Source organism: Fundulus heteroclitus, chromosome 21 (genome assembly GCF_011125445.2).
Source record: "Fundulus heteroclitus isolate FHET01 chromosome 21, MU-UCD_Fhet_4.1, whole genome shotgun sequence".
NCBI lineage: Eukaryota > Metazoa > Chordata > Actinopteri > Cyprinodontiformes > Fundulidae > Fundulus > Fundulus heteroclitus.
The window spans coordinates 8,646,816-8,661,945 of record NC_046381.1 but is presented as its reverse complement, the minus strand read 5'-3'; the positions used below and the strand labels follow the sequence as shown (position 1 = coordinate 8,661,945).

The 15,130-nt window shown below is 39.6% G+C and overlaps 1 protein-coding gene across 13 annotated transcripts in view; it reads left to right on the top strand.

Annotated features, from left to right (window-relative positions):
* LOC105915822 (SWI/SNF-related matrix-associated actin-dependent regulator of chromatin subfamily D member 3) overlaps nt 1-15,130 on the top strand; it is a 76,082-nt gene that overhangs the window by 36,054 nt on the left and 24,898 nt on the right. For 9 of the 13 annotated variants that reach the window (XM_021309277.2, XM_021309276.2, XM_021309275.2 and 6 more), the window contains exons 2-3: nt 4,611-4,843; nt 14,104-14,193. In XM_021309277.2, coding sequence (XP_021164952.2) covers nt 4,611-4,843; nt 14,104-14,193 — 323 coding nt within the window. The remainder of the gene's footprint in view (nt 1-4,610; nt 4,844-14,103; nt 14,194-15,130) is intronic. The other 4 variants (XM_012850055.3, XM_036124902.1, XM_036124901.1 and 1 more) reach the window with 1 other exon arrangement.

The following is a 15,130-nucleotide window of genomic DNA, read 5'->3' as shown; positions in this document are numbered from 1 at the left end:
GTTGCTATGACCCCCCCCCCCCCTGTCCTGACGTCCCCTCCCCCCTCACAGACTGAACTCCCAGCCAGAGTGACAGCAGCGTCTGTCCGGGCTTCTTATCTCATTTTATCTCTGCCTGGTCAGTTTCAGCGGGCCTACATTATGTCAGCCTTCATTAGGCTGTCAGAATCTGGATTTAGTTATAGAATATTATTTGTTTCCTCATGGTCTGTTCCCCGTGTTTTTGTTTGTTTTCACCATGTTGACAGTCTAAAGATCACTTTGGATGTGTGCATGTGCACATAGTGATCCGTTTTAGGTGTCATAAGTGAAAAGCATTGCTAAAGTATTCACAGCTCTTGAACTTTTCCATATCTTCTCATGTTACGATGACATTACCACTTCACAATGTTTTATTTGGATTTAATGTGATAGACCAACACACGTAGTAGTGCGTGTTGGTGAAGCGGGGTGAATAGGATGCCAGGTTTTCTGAAAAGTGTGCCGTGCGCCTGCACACAGCACCTCTGAGGCAATAGTTTGTTGTAAACAGCTACAGCTGCAGGTCCTCTGGGGTACGTCTTCATTGCAAAACAAGCTCAAACTCAGTCAAATCGGAATCCTCTGTGAGCTTCAACTTTCAAGTCTCTTCACAGATTTTCAATTGGATCTAGGTCTGGACTTTGACTAGGCCATTCTAACACACACACACACACACATATATATATATATATATATATATATATATATATATATATATATATATATATATATATATATATATATATATATATATATATAAAATATTATAATTTTATTTATTTTTTTCGCAGCCACTAATAGATGTTCCGGTGTTAGATATTTATTAACACTTCAGCTGGTTTGTATCTCATTAAGTAAGTGTGGCATGTACTGCTGTAAAATAAGCATTTGTGAACATGTTCCTTTTATGTTTTAGCTAATAGGATTAGGAGAAATGCATTACTGCCAGATCATATTGCTAATAGCCAAAACAACTATTAGAAAATCCCTGTTTTTTCCCAGTTAACATGCAGCATCAGGAGGCAGCTTAAGCTCCATCTGTTAACTCTGTACAGCTTTCCTGTCCCTGCTGAAGCATTTACACAGCATGATGCTGCCGCCACCATGTTTCACTGTGGGGACTATTTAGTTCAGACGTCTATATCCAATAAGTTTACTTTGTCGTTTAACAACTTGGGAAAGACCAGATGATAAATGTCGTGCTCTTTGTAAACTTCTGAATCAGAATAAGTATATAAATTTGTCTGAAACTGAGGTGGACCTGTGGATGTATTTTCGGACAACCCCCTCAAACACAACGCTTTCTTGGGGCACGTCGTGAAAATCAGCCAAGAGATTAGGAAGAAAATTGTTGACCTTCATAAGTCTGGTTCATCCTTGCCTACAATTTGCAGATCCCTAAAAGTGAAGCCCATCTGTTCACACAAATATATGCAAGTATAACCACAATGGGAATGTTCAGACATCAACCCGTTCTGGAAAAACGCAGGTTTTACGTCTCAGAAAACGCTTTTGGTGCAAAATCTGCACATCCACGTGACACAATCTAAACTATTTCTGCGCCAGCATAGACTGAAAGGTCACTCAGCAAGAAAGAAGCCAAAAGCAACATAAAAAAAACAGTTTGTTATTAAGCTGAGGTGAAGTTTTTGAGCTCAATGACCACTGTTAAGTTTACACAGATCTTCCCTCTTGTGAAGTACGGTGGTGGAAGTATCATGATGTGTGCGTGTTTTGCTTCAGGAGGGCCTGGTGCACTTCACAAAGTAGATGGCGTCATGCAGGCAGACCTTTACATTAAACTATTAATACATCGTACATCAACTAAAAGGTTAGAGCTTTGTCACAAAGGGGTCCTCCAAGTTCTCTCAGGCTCCACCTACAAGTTGGAGTTAAAACATTTTAATCATAGAGGACTGGATCTCGCAGATGTTGTAGTTGTAGAGAAACAGCTGGAGGTCTGTGCTCTGGGTAGACGTTTGCTTTGTTTTTCGTGCAAACGGTGCTTTGGTTTCAGACAATAAGCCGAGGCGGTGGGCAGCTGTTGCCTTGAGAGTGACGGGAACAGGTTAGGAACCCAGCTGTTCTTCGCCGTCAGAGAAATCTACGTGGGGGACTGTGGCGCTGTGTGTACGATTAGGGAAAAACACGGAACTGAGATGCAGTTTTTGTTGCGAGATATCAAAAGATTGAGACAAAAACGAAGCGTTTTTTTATTGTTCTCAGTGCAGATCCTCTTGTTTATGGCATTGTTTGACTTCTCAAAGGAGACAAACAAGACAAATCATAGTCTTTTCTTCTTTCCTCAATGCTTTTTGTTGAACTGAATTGACTGCATACAGCATCACTGACAATATGTCATTTAAGCAGTGGCCAAACTGTGACATACAGTGAACGCCGTCTCCGTACTTCGTCACCTTCTCACAGTTTGCCGCAGTGCGACCACAAGCGTCTTGTGTTTTATTTGGACAGAGTTGAAAAGCAGGAGGGGGGCCTCACATGAATAATTAGAAAACTAATTTTTATTTTAACCCAAAAGTTATATTTACAAAATAATGCTAAACTAAAAAAAAGAGGTCAAGGTAACAAACTGAACTAAAACAATGTGAACTTCACAAACCAAGAACACAAAACCTGTCGTTACAAAGAATTGTATTTGTATGTATATATATATATATATATATATATATATATATATATATATATATATATATATATATATATATGATATTTATCGCGATATGTCTTTATTTTCATAGCGTAATTATTAAAAGGCATCTCTGAATCAAAGCTTTATCCCATTTTTTAACAAACAGCTGTGGATATGAGAAACAGCTGAAAGATAACCCGCTGGAATACCTAAAATTATAATTCTCACGCAAACATAGACCATATCGATATAAACTATATAATCTCATGTTATATCTTTAAAACAATTTTTTTAATATTTTTAAAATCTGGATATAATGCCCAGCCCTAAGGAGTACCCAGAGAGAACCCACGCATGCACAAGGAAACAAACTCTGTGAAGAAAGACCTCAGGTCGGGATTTGAACCCTAGACCGTCTTACTGTAAGGCAACAGTGCTACCAACACTGTGCAACTAAAAACCTGACAATAAGCAATCCGGTCCCGATGAATCAACACATTCTGGCTCTGGCTGCATGTTTAGTGGTGAATGCTTAAAGGTGAACGTCTATCCCAGTCTTAAATCGTTGCAGGTTCTTGTTTTTAGCTCAATCCACCTATGAATCAACTCCAACCATCTTCCCTGTCCTTGTTGGGGCTGGGTAGGGCTGGGCCTTCATCATATGGTTTCATCGTTATCGTGCAAAATTGGTTATCATTATTAGAATCTGGGTTCATCTTCACAACAATAAATTCCCGTTACCAATGTCTGAAAACCCCAAAAACTGCCGGTATTGTCAGGATTGTTATTTTAGCCATTTTCTTTACTGTTTTTGTCTTCAGAGAATCAATAAATGTCGATAAATTCAAAAATATAATTAAATGTTGTTACTATGTGCAGTATATTGATAAAAAAATCTAATTTCTTAATGTAACTTGTGCGCTGATGAATCATATTTCAAATATTGTTTTAATATATTTTGCTGGTGAAGATTCTCAGTCATCCAGGTCATGGTCATTCCAAAAAAGTTAAAAAACAAAACAACTGGACTTTTTTCCGAAGTTTGAAGACGTTTCAGCTTTGGAAAAAAGTTCAGTTGTTTTGTTTTTTTTAACTTTTTTGGAAAGATTCATATATTTTACGTTAATAAATGTGTTTTTCAGGACAGTATTTGTAATTGACGTGAAGTCACAGCCACAAAGTTACCTAAAAAGACTACAAGGAGCCGGTAATAGTCTTTTATCATCACTTTTATCATTATCACAATAGTACCGCAATATATCGTGATAAAATTTAAAGTCTATATTGCCCACCCCTACTCCACAGCATGATGCAGCCACCACCATGTTCCACAGTGGGGAAGATGTTCTGCATGGAGTGGTGGCCTAGTGGTTAGAGCACAGAGCTTCGGTCCCAGAGGTTCTGAGTTCGACTCCCACAAGCTGCCATTCTGGGTCCCTGAGCAAGACCCTTAACCCCCGATTGCTCCCCAGGCGCCACACAGTGGCAGCCCACTGCTCCCCAAGGGGATGGGTTAAGATGCAGAAGTGAATTTCTCCATTGTGAGATCAATAAAGTTCTATTATTATTATTATTATTATTATTATTATTATTATGTTCTGCATGGATGCAAGACAGTCCAGTTTTGTTCTCCTCTGACCGTCTCCCGCGTGTTTGCAGTGTCACCTTGTGGCAAACAGAAGCTTCAAATGGCTCAGCAGCAGCTTTTTATGTTTAAACAATAGAAACATGGGGAATTTCCAAAGGGTTTGGTTCAGTAACTTCTATTTATATCACTCTGACAAAAACAACTGTTTCAATTTAAAAGGGCTGCCGTTTAAAGCTTCACAAGACGGCTATATTGTTCTTTTCTCAGGATGTTAATATTTGAAAAGTAAAATCTCTGACATCGCAAAACTTGGATGAGAGGTTATAAAGTTTGTGTTCGTCCCCCATTCAGCGTCCTGGCATGCCGTCTGGAGCGAGGATGCCCCACCAAGGAGCTCCGATGGGACCCCCCGGCCCCCCGTACGGCGGGAGTCCGGCGGTGCGGCCTGGCCTGCCCGCCCCGGTGATGGAGCCCAGTCGTAAGAGGCCCGCCCCGTCCCAGCAGGTCCAGCAGCAGCAGCAGCAACAGCAGCAGCAGCAACAGCAGCAGCAGCAGCAGCAGGCCGTGCAGAACCGCGCCAGGAAGTGAGTCTGAACGCAGTCCGGGTTTACATCCAGCCGCAGCACTGCATGGCTCGCATACAGGATCACCTCATGCGTCTGCTGTCGTGTGATTTATAAGCGCTTAAGGGCAAAGATTGCTATGGTTTCACTTAAAATTTAACCTGAAGGAGTCTTCGTATAACACCAATCCCCCAGAAAAAGCTCCCGGAAACTGATTGTTGATTAGAAGCCCAAAAAAATGTTTTATGAATTAGGATTAGTAGCTTTAATATTATGTTAAACATCTTTTATATATGCAAAAATCTGATAAATGTCCCAATAAGCATTTATTACCAGTCTCTTCTGCTGGCTTTATTTAAAACTGACACTCTGCAGTGAGACAGATGTTCTTTTTTCCTGACATTTTGTCTCCTTTTAGCATGAAAATCCCTGGTGAATTGCTGTTTCCTCTTTCTCTTTTGCTTTTCGCTTCCCTGGTGCAGCTCATGGCGATCTGAATCATCACAGATTTCTTTTAAAACTTCTCTAATGACGATGTTTTCTGAATGCCCAGGATCAAAGTAATTGGTTTAACACGAATTGGAGGGGAGAAAACATCATTAAGTGCATTTTGTCTAACCAAGATTCCCCAAAAAAAGGTGAAAAGCAGGTTTCTAAATATGTTGTGCACAAACGTGTAAAAATGAGCATCAGTACTGATTGGCAGAAATGTCTCCTTAGATTTTACTGAGCTACGATTATCACAGTTGGTAGCGTCCTTTTCTAGTGAATAAATGCTAAAAGCAACCAGTAAAGAATCACATTTCTCTGTTCTCCTTTCGTCAGTCTGGACTTCAGAGCTCGTATTGACAAAGATTCTTAGAGTCGTCTCAAAGAGCTCCTGTCTTAGCCTAAAAATGTCTACCTTTGAGTCTGGAGCGATTCGTATCACTGCTGGGAGTGACTCTGTGTTTCAAGAGCTCTGAATGGTTGATAGTACAAAAAAAGGAAAAAAAAAAAAACAATGTGCTCCTAGTGATGCTGGTGAAGATTCTCAGTCATCCAGGTCATGGTCATTCCAAAAAAAAGTAAAAAAACTAAACAACTGGACTTGCTTTCCGAAGTTTGGAGACATTTCGCTTCCTATCCATGGAGCTTTCTCAGTTCAAAAAGGGAAAGTTTTTGAACTGAGAAAGTTCCCTGGGTAGAAAGCGAAACGTCTTCAAACTTCAGAAAATAAGTCCAGTTGTTTTGTTTTTTTACTTTTTTTTGGAATGCTCCTAGTGATCAATTGAGAGAAGTTAAGTGGATTGAGAAATGTGTGCCATGATGACGAAACTGAGCAAAATTATTCGTCACACAGCATCAAAGTGTTTGAACGCACCTCATCATTATGTTGATTTCCTCATTATGTTCACTCACCAGTCATTTTACTGCTATATGTATTTCCTATTGATGCGCACTCACCTGTTAGCATTTTATTGGGATGGCCTGCTTGTGTAAAGTAGTTGCATTTGGCAAATCGACCGAAAAAGCAACTGGACAGCAGCTTTGTCCAGCGCACAGCTCTGGGAGGAGAATAGAGGACTTTAAAGCGTATTGCCGCAGATCAATGAGTCTTTTTCTCTGCGTGTCTTAGTGCAGCGATCAAAAGCGTGGAGATGGCACACAGGCAAACTTCTACACTGCAAAAAGAGAACTAAAAATAAGTAAAATTTTCTTGAAATGAATGTGTTTGCCCTTGATTTTAGCAGGTAAATAAGATTATTTGCCAATGGAATGAGTATTTTTACCCCTAAAATAAGATAATTAGAATTACTGCATTTAAAATAGGAACAAGTCATCTCTATCACCTTATTTCAAGTGCAAAAATCTTATTCCATTGGCAAATAGTCCTATTTATCTGCTCAAATCAAGGAAAATAGTTTAATTTCAAGAAAAGAATTCTTATTTTTAGGTCTATTTTTGCAGTGTAGATGACCATTTAGGCTACTGACATTATCATGCAATACAGAAAATACTTTCTCACCTCCTTTTAAATATATTTTCTAAATTTCTCTACTTTTTATTCATGATTATTCAGTATGTTTCCCATTATTTATTTATCCTCAATAAAGTTACGTCCCTAGAGCTGCACATTTAACTCGCCGGGCCGCTGACGGTAATTAATTTCCCTCTATGGGGATGATAAAGCTTATCTTATCCACATATTAATAATTGTCTGATTGTTAAAGAAGTTTATGGGCTCATTTCCTCCACTGTTTAGGTGGTATATCAGCCAATCAGCTCGCTCTGCTTCCACCATCTTCTCTTCTTCAGACACCATTAGCTCGCTAAAAGTCCTCCTCACACATTCTCTTAAAAACCAAAGATGCTTTGTTAATAACTTTTCTTACTGAGGCAAAATTCTAAGAAATTTGTTTTAGATTTTTCCTAAAATGACATCACTAAGAGCTACTTTTAGTTTTAGGATTATTTGTGAATACGGGCACTGACCTTTTTTTTTTTTTGTTCTAACCACTTTAAAAAGGAGGTTTTTATTAGCATAGCACATCTAGCTCATAGTTGCTTTAGCAATAATGGTCGTTTTTTAGTCTCAATTTCTGACAAAAGTTGCAGAAACATATGTCTGAATGGGAACAGCTTTAATTAGTAAACCTGTAAATGTGAGCCCAGAGAACAATTTGGAGATTAATAAGAGTTTCATTCAAATTATTAGCCTCATAGCATAATTGCCCAAATCATATTCTGGCTTACTGTTACAACATCAATAAAATAATTAATATGCTTTGTGAAAAGGGTTAATATGTTTTTCAGAAAACAATAAATATGAATTAGTTAATTATGAAGCGAGGTTAATAAAATGGTTTAAAAATATTGAATATGGATGAGTTTGAAATGGGGCTGTGACCTCAGGATGCCAGTTTCAAGTATTCAGGGCAGGGGATGTTGTCGACTTTCGGCTGGGAAAATTTGTAAAACTTAAACTGAAGTTTTATAAATAAATAAAAACAACTTGTGAAACGCTAAAAAAAGTGCTAAAGAATTTGTTTACAGCCCAAGTTTCTATGAACCGTTTAGCTGGACGTAAAAGGTTGTAATTGCCCTTTAAAGAGCAAAAGCTGTTTTATTGATTTTGAAAGCCTACCAGTGGCAGCTAGGGGTGAATATTTTTGGGGTCACTTGTCTGCTGCTGGATATTAAGGTACAATCAGTCCAGTCCACATTCCTTTATGTACTTTTTTCCTCCACCAAAAGCCTTGTGAAATTGTTATTTTGTAAATAAATGCCAACATTTTTGCCATTCTCTTCCATTTGCCTTTTTATATTTGAGGGACAATATTTGAGTGACATTTATGCCTGCAAATCTAAGGCTATGTTCACACTGCAGGTCTCGATGCTCAATTCTGTTTTTATAGTTTTTGTTTTTTCTGATGTCAATTTTTTTTTTTTTTTTGAGGTAGTCGTTCATCCTATTATTAAATATGGCCGCCATCAAACTTCTGTCAGAACGGTTCAAGATCATAAAGCCGCCCACAAGCGCAGATAACAGAGACATCACACAGCAGTGCACTGTTTACACAAGTAATAGTGAATTTAATTGTTTCAGGAAGTGTTCAATAAAGTTTTGTTTAAAAAAAATCCCTGAAAAAAATTTGTAAAAAATACAAGGGTACTGGCCGGCATCATTCCTTGTTATTATTAGAAAGATGTTAAGTAATGGGAGGCGACAATATTAAGATCACATCATAACAAGATTCAGTAAGGTAAGAGTAAAGCAGCACAGTTATTAATGGTCTTTTATGGAGCGTTAAATGCTAGTACTGTGTGTGGAGGTGTAGTGAGAGACAGGAGAGTGACATGAAAGACGGATAAAATGCGAAATGACAGTTCAGACAGCGGCCACTTTGGAAAAAAAAACCCTGATACGTATCCTAATTAGTACCACAGATGGAAGTGGCACAAATCTGACTTTTTGGGGGCTGAAAAGATCAGAATATGGGTAAAAAGATCGGATTTGGGTCACATTTCCCCGCAGTGTGAACACAGCCTAAGCTGCCAGGGTGTGACTCTGATTCACAGGTACGATGAATTAACCTGATTGCATGAAAAATAAAAATGACCGATTGAATCTTTAAGTAACCAATTAGAGAGCAGCATGAAGTCACATGGAAGTCAAAAGTGTTCGGACGTACAGACACACTCGTTTGTCTGGCATCCATCAACATTGAACCATCAAAGTTAGGAGGCCCGCACAAAAATAACTCTAAAAAGACAACTTAATGTAAAATGCTGAAAAAAGAAAAGTCCGACACCTTTTTATTACTCCTCTGAAGCCATTAATTTGCATATATGAAGTATCTTAAAGTAGTAGAATTCATACATATCAAATGTTTCAATATTTGAATGGTTAAAATGGCACAAAGATTGCTGGAGACAGTCTCTGCCGATGAAGGATCTCAATGGTGTAAAAAGGCATGAGTGAATTAAAGGAAAAACAAACAGCCCTGCTCTTTGCACTTTTTGTATCTTTTTAGCATTTGCATTTTAAGCTCCACGATTTTAGTAAATCCCTCAAACCAAATAAATCGAACTGATGAGATGTGAAACCATGGCCCTTTGTCTGCCTCGTCCCAGCAGCCATTTCTGTCTTTGTTTCCACTTCTCGCACTCGCACATCGGCTCTCTCCCACTTATTATCTTGCGTCTTTTGCCTTGCTTTGTTCTTCTTTTTTTCCTGCCATGCATGAGCATCTGAACTTCATGTGTCTCCAGAGGGATGCTGTTTTTTTTTTTTTTTTCCTCCCCACTTTTCCACACAAAGCTGTCTGCAGGTTTTAATCTAACACCTAAGCATCTGAATCCCAGAAGCTTCAACAGACACACACACACACAGAGAGCTGGTGGGTGCCTATAAGGAGACAAGCGTGTCAGGTGTGGTCATTAGAAAGGCGATCAATATGCGCTTTTCCGTGCACCGTTTCATTCTCTCGCTATCTGCAGCCCGATTGATCCACTTACAATTAAGCAGGCTTGTCGAACATTTCAGAGGAAATGTTGTTCAGCGTCTGGGTCTCAACCCCCCCTGAGCGGCCTGTCTGGCTGCCGAGCCTCTGATCGATGCGCCAGTGTGACCCATCCAGGTGTCTTTGCCTCGTTTGTCTCTTAGACGGTGTGCGTCTGCTGGCAAACAGGTTGGCGCTCCACCTCCGCCGTGCAGCTCAGACCCCACGCTGCTGCCAGATGAGGGCGGACCACCTGAGTCTGCAATGTCACTGGGCCCTCTGGGTCCGGGCTGCGCTCTGCAGCTAGGGGCAAAGCAAGCTGCTGAATGAAGCGTTTTACTCCAGTTGGCTTTGTAGTGGAAATACTTTGGTCTAAAAAAAAAAAAAAAGGTGCTGCTTTAATTTAAAGCAAACGGGTTCACCTTAAACGGATTGTTTAAATCCTCTGTCGCCGTGGTTTACGGTGCTGTTAGGTTTGAAGGCTCCCTCAAACGTACTCTACTTCTTGTCACCGTGGCCAAACGTCTCGACCTCTGTTCTCCAAAATAATAAAATGAGCATAAAACCTTCCTCCATAAGACGTGAGAGCAGCTGCAGATTTCAGTCAAGCTCATTGATGACGATTTTGGAGCATTTTTGGCACCCTCTCTGTCCATGGCTACACACAGATCAGGCCCATCATTATGACCACTGACGGATGAAATGTATAACGCTAATTTATTGGCTCTGGGTGTGATTTTTTTTTTTTTTAATTTTGCTGCAACTGAACCTTTTGTCGTCAACGATGATGTGTTAGAAACAGCGGAAATGACCAAACAGGATGCTATCACTGGTTCTGATAGCAGTTTGGTGCATGCTGATCTCAGACCAGTCATGAAATCAGCAAATATGGGCACGTTAGCAATGGGAAGAGGTGCTCCTGTCCAAGTTCACTGCAAAAACTGAATTAAAAATAAGTAAAAATTTCTTGAAATTAGTGTATTTGTCCTTAATTTGAGCAGGTAAATAAGATGATATGCCAATGGAATGAGTATTTTTACACCTAAAATAAGATAATTAGGTAAACTACACTTGAAATAAGATGATGGAGATGAGTTGCTCCTATTTTAAGTGCAAAAATCTTATTCCATTGGCAGATCATGTAAACTTGCTGCTCAAATCAAGGACAAATACACTAATTTCAAGAAAACTTTACTAGATTTAGTCATGTTTTTGCAGTGTTTACACATCTGACACACACGGTGAGACATGGTGTGTCCGTGGGGGAGTCCTGACACCAGGATACTGAATGGCAGTGGGGCTGCTGTCTTGTTTCGCCGCTCCACCTTGCCTGATTGAAATGGGTGCATTACCAAAGTGTGCCAGCAGGTTCTGCAGAAACCTGATTTTGATCCATTTACTTTATTTAGGTGCACTACAGGAGGCCCTGAGGACCTGGTTAGGGGAGAACAATCCTCTGTGAGGACAGGTGGGGAGACTGTGATGCTCTCAGCAACATTTAGCTGGGAAATTCTGATACCTGCCATAGGGCTGGGCGATAAATGGATTTAATCGATTAATTCGAATTTACAATTGTTTAAGATTTCATTTTTGGAAAATCTGGATTTTATTTTGCCAATACTCTCATTGGGTTTCCATGAAGAGAACAACATGTGATGCTGAATATATGTTTAGGCAAAATTATTGTCAAAATATTGTTAAGTAAAAACTTTTTTTTAACCATAATACGAGGTACTTCATTTACATATTTACTTTTTTTTTAACTTAGTTTGAAGTTCACAAGTGCAGCGAAGCCTGTTCTTAGCTCAATGTGTAAAACCACTAGCAGCAAATGTTTTGTTATATTTTCATTGTTCATAATGGCACAGCTACCATCTTGTTTTACAAGCATGTTTCACAGCTTGTTTTTAGTTGCACTCTGAATTCAGGTCAACTCCCTGACGAAATGCTTGACATAAAAAGCAAGGTTTTAAAATAATTTATTTAATTTCTTTTTATGAAACAAAAAGGAGGAAAAAAATCGATTAATCGGATTTGGTAGGATAAAATCGGAGATTTATTTTTTAATCCATATCGCCCAGCCCTACCCTGCCATCTATGTGGATGTTAACTTGACCCTTAACACCTACCTAAGCGTTGCTGCAGACCACACTGCAAAAACGTATCTAAAGATAAGTAAAATGTTCTTAAACTTAGTGTATTTATCCTTGATTTGAGCAGGTAAATGATATTATCTGCCAATGAAATGAGTATTTTGAACCCTAAAATGAGATATTTAGACATCCTGCACTTAAAATAAGATGATGGAGATGAGTTGTTCCTATTTTATGTGCAAAAGTCTTATTCCATTGGCAGATCATCTTATTTACGTGCTCAAATCAAGGACAAATACAATAATTTTAAAGAATATTTTACTTATTTCTAGTTCCCCTTTTGCAGTGCATGTACACCTTCCAATGGAAGAGGTATCCACTGATGGTTGTGGGATCAGAAATATAAAACATTCTGCGTCAAGATAAATGAGAACGGGAAATAGTTTGAGGTGTTGACTTGGTTTCTAAATGTCCCGTTTTTCCTTTGCTCCAATCAGACATCTTTGGGAAAGTTTGTGACGGATCTAGAGAGGCCCAATCTGGCAACTTACAGGATTCAAACGATCTGCTGCTTACATCTCTGTGCGTCTGAACGTCTGCTGGGCTCTAGTAAAGTCCATGCCTCGACAGGCCATGGCTCTTTTGGTCCGTCACAAGTAAAGACAGGTGGTCATAATGTTATGTCTGATCTGTGCTTGAAACTGGCTTCACTGAGAACTGTGCTAATGCTCCAGTAGGTTTAGCTTGAGTCTTGAATATCCTAACAAATGTCCTTCCATCTGAAGGCGACAGTTTGGGTGAGAGGACGGTTAAAACGTCAATAAATGTGGGATGCAAACAGATTAATGATCTCATTGTGAAATCCGGGTTCTGCTATTATCTTTTCAAAGCCTGGACCTTAATCCTGTCGAACATTAATGGACCCTACCTTAAGGCTGGTAGGAGCTGTCCCTTGGTGGTGTAACAGGGTAGGTTTATGTCTTTGATACGGGGGAACCAGGTTTGTAGTATCTCGGTTGTGTCAGGAAGAGCGTCTGGATACAGTTTTTTTATAAGGTTGTGGCCAGAAAGGATATAAATGCACCTTAAAGCTGGTTTGGGCCATGAAGCCGAACAAAATCAAGCCACAATTAAGACTGAAGCCTGTTGATGGATATTAAAAAAAAGCGTGTGGTCCTGAGGGACATTTTTCTAAATATTAGTGTGTGTGTGTTTGCGTATGTTTGACCCTGTAAGGATGAGAGAAAATCGGCAATAAATTCAAAGTTGTGCAGCCAGTTCTTATTTGTTTTTTCGTCTTTGGAGGATAATCGTTTCTAATTAAAGAATCAAGGTATTTCTGACTATTCATTGAAAGCTCAAAAACGATTATGACATTAATGCACATGAGGTGTGTGAGCAAACATCTGAAAAACAACCCTAATGATGAAACCTTTTGTGCTTTGGCAACTTATTTGATATAAATCTGAGGCTGCTTGGAAATAACGATGCTGGATGCATTTGTCCACGAAAAATCTCACTTGATTTGTGAGACTGGTGTGTTTTCCCAAGTATTTCAATAAGTAGCGAGTTTAGGCTTCCTGTATGTTACATTTAATAGCGTTGAAATTTTAAACCAGTCATTGGTGTTTGAACAAAGCATTGACTTATATGGACAAGCGGTTGCCTTTCCACAGATGTAGCGTACCAAGAGCTTCTCTCTTTCTGCTAAAGTATGCATGACGTCTTCTTCTGCACCACACGTCCGTCTCTGCATCGGACGGACTTGAAGAAATGAGCTGAAGCAGAGGGAACGTTCCGGCTCAGATTCACCCTCCTCCCTGTGATCTCCACACTCACAGCGTTCGTCTCTATCAGTGTATTGTCTGCCTCTGTGTGTGAAGCATGGTTGTTTTGGTTCCCTGAGAAACACTGTTGAATGAGCGTGTCCCTCAGACGAGCAGGATGCCTCCCAGGTCCTCCTCCGCTGCACGAGCATGGACACAGTTACTCTCTCATCACAGTGCCTGGCCTTGTCCTAGTCGTAGAGTTTGCACCTACTAACAGAACCCTTGAACTTCACACACGTCCAACACACACACACACACACATATATTTTTTGTTTTTTTTTTAAACGAGCCGACAGGTGTTTCCCCCCTCTGAGTAAATGTGTTTCTCGCCATAACACTAATCGGACAACCTTCGAATCCTCACCAATTCATAGGAAGCCAGTTGGATTTCCTGGAGCCAGCGAGATGCCGGCGAGGCAGATGGACATGAGAGAGCCCCAATCAGATCCCACGCTCGGATCAAAGTAGGAGTTTATTCTGCTGCATGCCCCTTTTTCTTTCTTTTGATGACCACTCTGGCCTTTTTTTTAAGCCTTTTTACCTTTTTACCCCTCCCAACCCCGGAATGAACTAGCCTGGCCAAACGTACGTGCAGGTTGAGAGGGCAACCCCCCTTTAAACTGTAGTAGTGCATGCTTTGGCCTGGAGCATGGCATGATGGGACCAGACTCCTTTTTAAAGCATTTTTCAGACAGTGTAAATTAGCAAATTGTTTTTGTTTCCTTCTTTTATTCCCTTCTGGATCATTTAACTCTCCCATCAGCTGGCTTGTTGCAGTATTTGGCATGCTGATAGTTATAGAACGACTGCTTCACTTGGTGCTGCAGTGCTCCCTGACAAAAAAAAAATACAATATAATCTGCACTGCAAAACAAAAAAAAAATCCTGTAAACAGTGTGGACAATGTCATATAAAGTGAAATGCCTTTTTGGTGTGGTATGATGCATTGTTATTATATCAATAATATGAAATATTTCCCCGTTTTGATCAGAGTTTTGAGAATTCTTGTAACAATCAAAACTAAGGATGTTCTGATCAAGATTTCTTTTGTTCCTGATACCAATCCAAGTGATTTAACACTAGGCATTTACCAATACTGAGTCTGGACTGGATACTAGATTAAAGTAAATATGAATATACTTGAAAACTCTGCAGCATTAAATTGCAAAAAAAAGAACACACCACGTAAGTATTGTGATTGTTTTCCATTTACCGTCCTCATCAATGTCATTCAGGACGACATGGTTCTCATTTTTCATTACTGTGACTAATATTTTGTCACAGCTGAGGTCTCTGCAGGTTATGGCTCAGAATGCTACACCAACACAGGTTAACTAGTTAGGCAAAGTGACTAAAATGTACTAAAAACATGTCGCCATAACATACACAGCTTTACCATTT